Raw genomic sequence first — 9,607 nt, 5'->3', positions numbered from 1 at the left:
CACCTTTTTGGCTGGTAGAGTATGATACCAAAGTAATGCTGAATACAATAGGAAATTGTTCCTTCTGATCAAAATATGTTGTTTTCATCACGGGTTGTAATTTTTTTCTCTCCTGACCCCCTTCATCTGTTTTAACATTAGGTACTAATCCTGAAACTCAGGGGGTTTTTTAGTATGGAATTCAACTGTATCCCTGAATAATTGTCATTAAAAAGAAGTTTTGTTACAGTACCATGCGTGGGTCTATATGTTGTTTTATAAAATATGTCTTTTATTACATTTAATATTTTTTGGTTTAGATCTAAAAAGTGATCACTTTATTTCAAGTAGATAATCTGTAAATTGACACCTAGTAGTTGTTGGAATAAGCACTGCTGACCTCCAGGAGGAGCAATTAAGTGAAACCTGAGTGAATGAGGGTTATATAAAATTGTATTGTCTTGCTTTTGTCATAGACTGGGAGGATTTATGGGCAGTTATGGGGCTCAGTGACCATGTGATTATTTACATAGTTGCAGTTTTGATATGTGCCAAACTTCTTTAATATTAAAATGAGATGATGAAAAACATTGTTTTGCTCTTTTGTTTTAGTGGCATTAAGAAAAATAGAAACCAGTCATCATCTTTCAATAGATAAATCGCATCAGCACATGGAAATGTTTCAGAAGCCCTCACTGTCCATCGATATACCCCAGAAACCACAGCCTGGAGACTTGCCCCCAAAGCCTCTGCCTCTGGAATTAACTCAGAAACCTCAAGTAGGAGATTTACCCCCAAAACCTGGAGAACTGCCCCCAAAGCCTCAGCTAGGAGACTTGCCACCAAAACCACAGCTTGGAGACTTACCTCCAAAGCCACAGATGAAGGACCTTCCTCCAAAACCTCAGCTAGGAGAGCTGTTGGCTAAAACTCAAGGTGGAGAAGCAGCACCAAAGCCTCAGCCCTCAGAGGTGAATCAGAAATCTCACTCCATAGATCTTTCTCCAAACGTACAATCCAGAGACACCGTCCAAAGGCAAGCATCTGAGGAGTCTAATGACATCACACATACCCTGCCAGAAACTCCCGTGCCACTTCCCAGGAAAATAAATATGGTAGGTATTACTGCAGCTAGGTGGAAGTATCCTTGGAAGGCTTTGAAGTTACTGTAAGGACTTTCTGTGCACCCTTGAGATATGCACACAAAGCAACATAACATTATAGGTTGGGATAGGGAATGAGCGGTTCTTTTTGCACCCCCAAGCAGCTTCAGCAAATGCTGAGGGTTTACAAGGCCTCCTGCATGCTGAAACAAATACCTGTAACATAAAACAATAACCTTGGGAGCATTACAGTGTATTTAGATTTACTGGGGACTTTGGGCATTTTTATCTGTGCCAGTCATAACTGAATGAATTTGTGGTTTTCTCTGTTGCCTTTACTCATGGCTCTGTATGCCTTAGATTGCTAGAATATCTATATATTTGATTTTTTTAAGCTTTAAGAAGGGATGTTAGCACCTATTGTCAGTAGATGCAAAATTTAAAGTCAACTGTGACAAAGTAGTAAATGTTCCTGTCATGAGTATTTAATGTTGATGTACTTAAGTGGTTAACAAAGGTTCAGATGTATTGCTGAAGTGGCAAAATTGACATTGCTGGATGCTGTGTAGTAACAGAGCTGGTTCCTTAACTCGATTCGAACCCCCAGTTCATCTTGCTGTTCATCTTGCTAACCAGTGCAATTTCCAACAGAGGATTCTTCATGCATATGCACATTGAAATAACTTTATGAAACTCCAGATCTCTCTTAAGATTTTCATCATGAAGAATACATCAAAAAGAGGATAGTTTTGTTTGTCAGGTTTACTATGCAAAGCACTTATGTAAAAGGAAATAAGACTTCCGTTCTTGCAGTGAAAGCAGAGGGTGAGTTTCTGTCTTGTGCTTGTCTGAGGAAGAACACGCTGGAGCCATCACTCTGCTTGGCTTCTGGCATGGACTTGCCCGTAAGCTCCTATCTCAGCTGAGACTGGCAGGGTTGTTGCTTGGGCTTCCTGAGTGTTCTGGAGATTAAATATTACTGGTATCTGATCAAAAGGTGCCTGCAAGTACAGTTTGTTTACTTACTTTTAAATATAAGCAGGCAAATGATGCTGGACAGTCCCAGCTATTTGTCACTTCATTAGAGAAGAAAAAAAAGCAAAGAGTAGATGGTTTGGTTTGGTTTTTGGTTTTTTGTTTGTTTGTTTGTTTTAAAACTCTTTGCCTACCTTACACAGAAAAACTCTGAGGAAAGATTCAGTGTTCTCCAAACTCAGCCATTTTCACATGTGCAGAAAATTAAATAGTTACACTGTTGTGCAGTGATCAAAACTATTATATCTCCACAGGTTTTTTTACATCATTGCAGGCACACTTGTATCTCTTCTTGTTCAGTGCAGTCTTTTCTGCTTAAGTGTTAATGTGCAAGAATTCCTCTTAAAAGTATCTTGCCTTGTTTTTATCCTCTGGCTGTATCCTCTCTGCACAAGCTGGGGAAATGCTCCCTCCCAGAGTAGCAGTGAGACCTGCAACAACAGCCATCAGTATTTGTGGGTGCCTCACTCCTGGATTTGACTATTTAGCCACTAAATAGAGAAGCCTACATTTTTTTATTGAAAGTTTTAGAAAATTAATCATTTATAAATATAATTTTGAAATTCCAATGCCTATAATATATAAGGATTTGAAAGGATATTTTTAGAGAATTGAAACTTGCTCTGAATGCTTCTGAAATCACACTAAGCACTTGAGTGTTCTTTTGTGTGTGTGTGTGTGGTGGTTTCTATAAAGGAGACAAAATACTTATTTTTTAAAGAAAAAGAAGTGTTGAATGTAAATAAGAGCATGGAGGGATTATTAATGATCATAGCAGCTTGTTTTATTCAGTGTTAAGCATAAAATCTCTTCTTAATAAATACTAGTGTTGGATACAGGGAGTTGGTGGGGGGTAGTGATATTTGTTTTATAGTCACAGATTACATTTCCTGGAATTGCTTGCATTTCTTTACACACCAGTGCCCCAAACTGTGTTCTGGAACATATGTGCTCTCTTCAGATCCATCCTTTTTTAAACCTTCCCACAATTAAATACAACTTGGGCTTGAATTCTGCTTGTTGCTGCTCTCCATGAAAGGAACATAATGTTAAAATCTCATCTGTGGCACTAATCTGATGGAACCAGGAGCAATTCCCATAATTTTTCTTGCAAGCTGAGTTGCATACAGTTCTCTAAGTTTAGAGGAATGTAAATTTCTTTATTCTCTTTTTATTGAATGAGTTAATTTTTACCTGGCAAAAGTAGTTGCTTCCCTTCATCACTGGAGTGCTCCTAGTTTGTAAAAAGGTTCTTTGCAGTTGAAAGCTGAGACTTTGAGCTGATGGCCCCAAATACCCATTCCTGTTGAATTCCAGTCCCTACTGATAGTTGAGATTTTTGCTCAGATTATATGAATATCTTTTTTAAAGAGAGGAAGCATTCTTTGAAGTGACTTCTTGTTGCAACAAACCTTTGCTCTAAAAAACCCCTCATATGAACTTCAGGTATTTCTGTTCATTTGTCTGGAGCATGGGTTTTTTTAGTCTTGTGTTAACTGCTTTCTTCCTTAGATCCCCCCATAATTGTTGTTTTCCTGTACCTTGAGTTTACTATGAGTGCCTTTTGGTGTGTGTCTGTTCTGCTGTTCAGCTACAGGGATTTTTTTTTTTGTCAAAACATGGAGGAGTTTCAAGTGGGTAGGTAACAGCAAAGAGGAAAACTCCCTAGGAAATTTCCTCTGTGAAGTTACTTCTGGCTCAAATTCCTCTAAACCTGCTGACTTTTTCCTTCATAGCCCTTCTGCTTCTCTTCTCCTTCTGCTCTTCTTGGGTATTTGTGCTCTTGTTGTCTGACTACTTCTGTTCAAAGAGGGAACTGTAGCTTTTGAAGAAGTGTGGGTATGAAAATACAGGAATATAAAGTAGCAGGAGTGTTTTGCTGTGCATATTGCTTACTTACTCTATTTAGAAATAATTTAAGTCCTTTTCCCTGCCGTGAGAACCATATGTTTGGGGAGGAGCCCATGGCCAAGGCTTTTTCATATGAATTAGCAGTATGCAGCAAAGGATGACCTAGAAAATACTTGGACTCAGAATGGTAGAGCTGTGAGAATATCGAGTGTGAATTGTCATCAAAAAATAGTACTGCCATCTGAAATTAAGGTACTTTTAGTAGGAAGATGCTAACATTTGGGTGGAAAAATCACTCAAAAAATAATTTCCAGTCCTGTAAGCAGATCTGAAATCAAAGAATACTGTAGTTTTGCACTAGATCCAAAACCAAAACTGTAAGGAATACTGGGATTTCAATGCAGCATTTTCCTCAGCCCTTAGCTCTCTTGGAACATTCAGAGGAGACTGGATTTCATTTTCTATTCATAGTGTCTTTTTGATGAAGTATGTATTAAAGGAGAAAGTGTGTTAGTAGAGTGGAACATCATTTAAACTTTCTTCACTGGATGAAGCAAACATTACTTAAGCCCTCTTAAGCCCTACATGTTAAGCACTACACATTAAATTCTGTAGGGAGTTTTGAATCTTAAGAAAAAGAAAACCTACACCCGTGTAGGTAACTTTTAATTTTGTTTTTTAATATCCTTGTTGAAGTAGAGTTTTTGTATTTTTATGTTCCCAATTGCAGGGAAAGCAATCTGTAGTCTTCACCTTCTTGTAAAATAAAACACAACTTAAAGTCAAAATTCATATTATATATAAATTTTTTCTCTCTTCCTCATGTCCTTCATCTAAAACTTCATTCTATTTTTAGGGGAAAAACAAAGTTAGGCGAGTGAAGACCATTTATGACTGTCAGGCAGATAATGATGATGAGCTCACATTTGTTGAAGGAGAAGTAATTATTGTAACTGGTGAAGAGGACCAAGAGTGGTGGGTATGTATCTTTCCCTTTCACAGTTCCACGTAACTTCTTTATGACTTGTATAGGAAAGCCTTTTTTTCCAAATGTGAAGGATTTGTTGCTACTTTGTTTTGGTTTTTTGTTTTGTTTTGTTTTTCCTGAGCTAACATCCAGCCCTTACCTTAAACTCATATTAGCAAAGACCCCGTTTCTCTGGCAGGGAGAGTCTGCTAGAATCATCCCCACTGGGTTTGGCTTGTTGTTGGCTCATAGCAGCACTTATTTGCACATGTCCCTCCCTGTAATGCACACTAGCCTTTCATTAAATGAAGAAGAGGTGATTTTTACTCTGTCTAAATGCTTTCACCCTTCATGAAAAATGAGATATGTAATGATCTTCAGTTCACTCGAAATGTTAAGTTATACCTACAGGAGTTGCTGGAATTCTGAAAAATAATTTGTAATTAGTGCTATAAGCTGATAGTTTTCCTCCTTAAATGAAAGGCAGACGACATTTTCTTTGCCTTCTTCCTTCCCATGCCACTGGTTTATACCACACTCCCCCTGTTCTGGACTGCATATTGGTTGAGTGCTAACACCAGGTTTTTCTCAACCCCACATGGAGGCTCCAACTCTCCCTTGACACTCCACCTCATGTCCCTAAAGCCCTGCTGCATTGTACTTCCCTGCTGAAGAATTGTTACTGGGGAAAATGAGACAGATGTCATCTGATTAAAACAAAATCTAATTGCAGTGTTGCCTGTGATTTCCTAATCTAAGTGCAGCACAACCTTTGGTGTTTTGTTTCCAGCTACACATTTTCCTCTCACTCATCATTTAAGTATGGAAGATTTTCAGCTGAAAAGCTGGTATCAAAAGCTGCTGTTATCTATATCATCCAGTCCCTGATTACCATTGCATTAGTTGCTGAAACTGTTTTAAGACCCTTGGGTACACGCCTGACAAGTTCCATGAGGCGCTCCAGTCTGAGTGTTTCTGAGAAGGGAAACGAGGCCTGTTGACTCATATGCTTCAAAAATTTGGCTCTCCAAGAGGAAATGGCCAGCCCTGCATGTTTCCCCTTCCCATTTTGTTAAACTTGTGGAAGAGGAAGGAGGTACACCATTATTCTGAAAGCAGTGAGCAGCACTGTAGCAGGGTGAGAAGAGGGTTATGTGGTCAGTCAGAACTGCTGCTCCAGTGTTATCAGTTGTTTGTGATTATGCACTTTAAATGTAGAAAGTTCTTATAAAAACATGTAATTATTTTTTTATTTCTTTAAATAAGTTTCTTAGCTATTTCTTTATAAATTATCATTATGCAAAACATGTAAGAAGTTGTACATGAAGGATACTTAATCGACAGTATTGTGATTTATTACGAAAACTAGTATGCACCTAAATCATTAGGTATCATGATGATTCAATAAGAAAATAGCTGGGATTTTATCACCTGAAGTAAGGGAAACATGCAGATTATCATAACTAACTTCACAACTGTAGCAGACATTTCCCATAAGTAAGATGTTCAGGATTTATTCAGTTAACTAAGATAAATGGTTTTCAGAGATGTTACTGAAACTCAGCCTATCAGACAAAAGAAAATCAGGCTTCTGTTCTGGTGAGATCTTTAAGTTCACTGAGTTTGTGTGTAAGTTTCCAAAAAAAAAGATAGAGTTTTGTTCTCTTTAGATTTAATTGACTTAATTTGTCTTATGTATATATATATTTGTGCAGTTTCATTTTGTTCCTTTACACAAATTCAAGTGTCAACTAAGGTCTGCTTCAAACTGTCCAAGAGCTTGCAAAGGCTCTGTGAGCAGTTCTGCTGCTTTGAATGAAGTAAATGCAATCTGTGAAGTCTGTGTGTTCACATGCACATCTACATTTGTACATTCTTCTCCTGTGTTGCAGATTGGCCACATCGAAGGACAGCCAGAGAGGAAAGGGGTCTTCCCAGTGTCCTTTGTGCACATTCTGTCAGACTAGTAAAAACAAACAAATCCTAAACTTGAGCATTGCACATTCTTCATGCAAGACGGGCTTTTTAGCAAAAGCGAACGCTGCTGCCTCCCTGTAATCCTGTGCACAGTTGTATATATAGCTGCTGTTACAAATTAAGAATTCATTTAAGTTTCACCTCATGAGGTTGAATTATATGTATTGTAAATATACTGTGTTATTCTGCCTTTGCCAGTATTATGGTAGCCTTGGAACCTGGCACGCCTTATTGGGTTTGTTGAAGCCATCCTCGGCATCCAGCACTTACATCCCTGTCCGTGCTGTCCCACACATATGGACTGCCAGCTTTCCAACATAGGTGGTCTCCGTCAACCTTGTAACTGTACAGAAATGACTGTTCCTAATAACTTGGTATTCTCAACATACAGTTTAGCAGAAAAGTTAGGATGAGTGAATGGTTTTGGACAATTTAAAAATCAGTCTGCAGTTCATAAGTGTATGCAGTTTACAGCTATGAAACCCACTTCGGTATTTATTTAATATAGTGCTCAGTTAAGTGTAATTATGAAGACAAATATTCACTGACTTTACAGATAACAGTAATGTTTTACAGTGTGCATACAGCATTTCATGTTTATATTATGTGAACCTATGCCAAACTGTGATTGCAGTTCCCCTGTGATATTACCTCACTATAAAAAGTTACAAATTTATTTCATCCGAAAACTTATTTTAATGAAAATTAGTCATATTGTTCTTTAGTAGATATATGTGAAATTTGCTGGGTTTTTTCACTGAATTCTTAGTAACCAAGGACTTCTAGCAAATGTTAACTGTTGACATTGTGCATGCATTTAGACGCTTACTTGAAACCTGCCTTTGTACAAAAGTAGTACTGTAGTCATATAGCTACATTTGAGGAAAAGAACATTTTAACTTAATTGCTATTCAGATTAATGTGAGCTTGCAACAGTATTTGTTTATAGCTAAATTGGCTCTTTGAAAAATGATTTTGTGGGGTTTTTTTCCTCTGTCTTCAACCTTGCTAAAAGTTAGTTACCTAAAATAAATTTTTTAAGTGGTGATATAAGTATAAATTTAAATTATTTTTAATGCTCTCAAAAGCGGAAGCTAAGATGACCTCTCGTGCATTTGATCAGGCTGTTAATGATAGAGCTCAGATCACAAGTATCAGGCTGGTTTTCATAGAGTTCACTAAACTCTGACAGTAATAGTTGTAACTCAAAGCACCAAGTGACAGACATACTGTTATAAAGCTAATTTCTAACAAAATCTTTGGAAGGCTGCATTTGACCTGAAGTTTCTTGAAAGTTGGTATAAAGTTGCATTGCCAGAAAACACTTCAACATATTACTGGAAACTTTAATTTCCTGTGTCACTTTCAACATCATTTTTCATCTTTTGAAACATCATGTGGTTGTGTTTTTCCCATGGTTTGTCTGTAGCAGGTTCCATGACTTTCATATGTAGTTTTGTATTACTTGCTTTAAATGTTATTTTGGCTTCAGTACCTCGTGCTGCTATTTCAAAGCAGATTGTCTTGGCTGCATGGAAAGATTTTCATTTCATAAAAGCACATCTCAGACTTTCTGAGAGCTTTCATTTCTAATACAGTTTTACAAGACTGTAGTCAGTGAATATTTAATTCTCTTTGTGGTTAATTTAGAAACAAATATCAGTCTAAATCCCACATGGAAAAAAAATCAAATCATTTATCAACTGTAAATGGTTTTATCATTTATAAAAAAAATTATTTCCAAAAAAAAATATGCAATGAGTGAGTGAGCCTGCTGGCATCTAATATTCAGTATTACCAGCTCCAGTATTTCAGACTTTATTCTGTTTTTTATGGAAAGAAAGTCAGGTTTAGCATTTATTTAGCATTCCATTTTATCCATTACTACAATGTTTTAAGTTGCATTAAAGAACAAAACCTATTCACTTTTGTGGTCAATTGTATTTTTAAGTGATCTTGAAATAAACTGATAAATGCAAATCATATAAAGAAAACCTAGGCATGTAAAATTATGTAGAGTCAAATGTCTATTCTTTTCTACGCTCTTTAAAATAGTATACATATGCATTTTATAAAATTAAATGAGTTCCATCGGGAACAATAGTTCTGTTTATTCTGGCTTATTGTGGGTCATAAGAAATCTGAAAATGTATGATATTGATTGAGTTTAAGTACAGTATTATATTTGAACTCAATGAGCCACTGTCTGCAATTTTGTATATGACATAGTATTTGGAAAGTCTAAATCTTTATGGAAAATTAGCTGATAAAGGGTTGGGGGGAGGGGCAGGGGAAGGTGCCCCCAGAGGGGGAAGTTTGCTCTGCAGATGATGTCTTATTTACTGTTGAACAACAGTTGCTATTTATTTTTTTATTACATAGTACATCAACATGTACAGAAATCAGATCTGGTCATGCCACTAGTTAAAATCTTGACTTCTCATTGAATGTTAAGGTAAAACATCAGTACACATGTCTATTCACATGTATTTAATGTGACAGTTTTTGAGTACTGTATGTGTTAATTTCTACTTTTTTAATATTTAAAATTGCTTTTAAATAAATGTATTCAGTTGATCCCAGATATCTGAACGAGGCCCTTTTTGTCAACTGGAATATCTTCTAGGGAGAAAGTCTGGATTCCAAACAGGTAGAACTAAGACACTTGAAATGTTTTCACTTGAATATAAAGCAC

General features: G+C 36.7%; 1 protein-coding gene across 5 annotated transcripts in view; it reads left to right on the top strand.

Annotated features, from left to right (window-relative positions):
- ASAP1 (ArfGAP with SH3 domain, ankyrin repeat and PH domain 1) overlaps positions 1-9,504 on the top strand; it is a 148,687-nt gene extending 139,183 nt beyond the window's left edge. For all 5 annotated transcript variants that reach the window (XM_027684457.1, XM_027684454.1, XM_027684456.1 and 2 more), the window contains 3 exons: positions 592-1,094; positions 4,825-4,947; positions 6,828-9,504. In XM_027684457.1, the coding sequence (XP_027540258.1) occupies positions 592-1,094; positions 4,825-4,947; positions 6,828-6,902 (701 nt within the window). In that variant the 3' untranslated portion in view covers positions 6,903-9,504. The remainder of the gene's footprint in view (positions 1-591; positions 1,095-4,824; positions 4,948-6,827) is intronic.
- Positions 9,505-9,607: the final 103 nt, after the last annotated feature.

This window comes from Neopelma chrysocephalum, unplaced genomic scaffold (genome assembly GCF_003984885.1).
Source record: "Neopelma chrysocephalum unplaced genomic scaffold, ASM398488v2 Primary Assembly neopelma1_66, whole genome shotgun sequence".
NCBI classification, from domain to species: Eukaryota; Metazoa; Chordata; class Aves; order Passeriformes; family Pipridae; genus Neopelma; species Neopelma chrysocephalum.
Note: the sequence above shows the minus strand (reverse complement) of the source record. Positions and strands in the feature narration are given on the sequence as shown.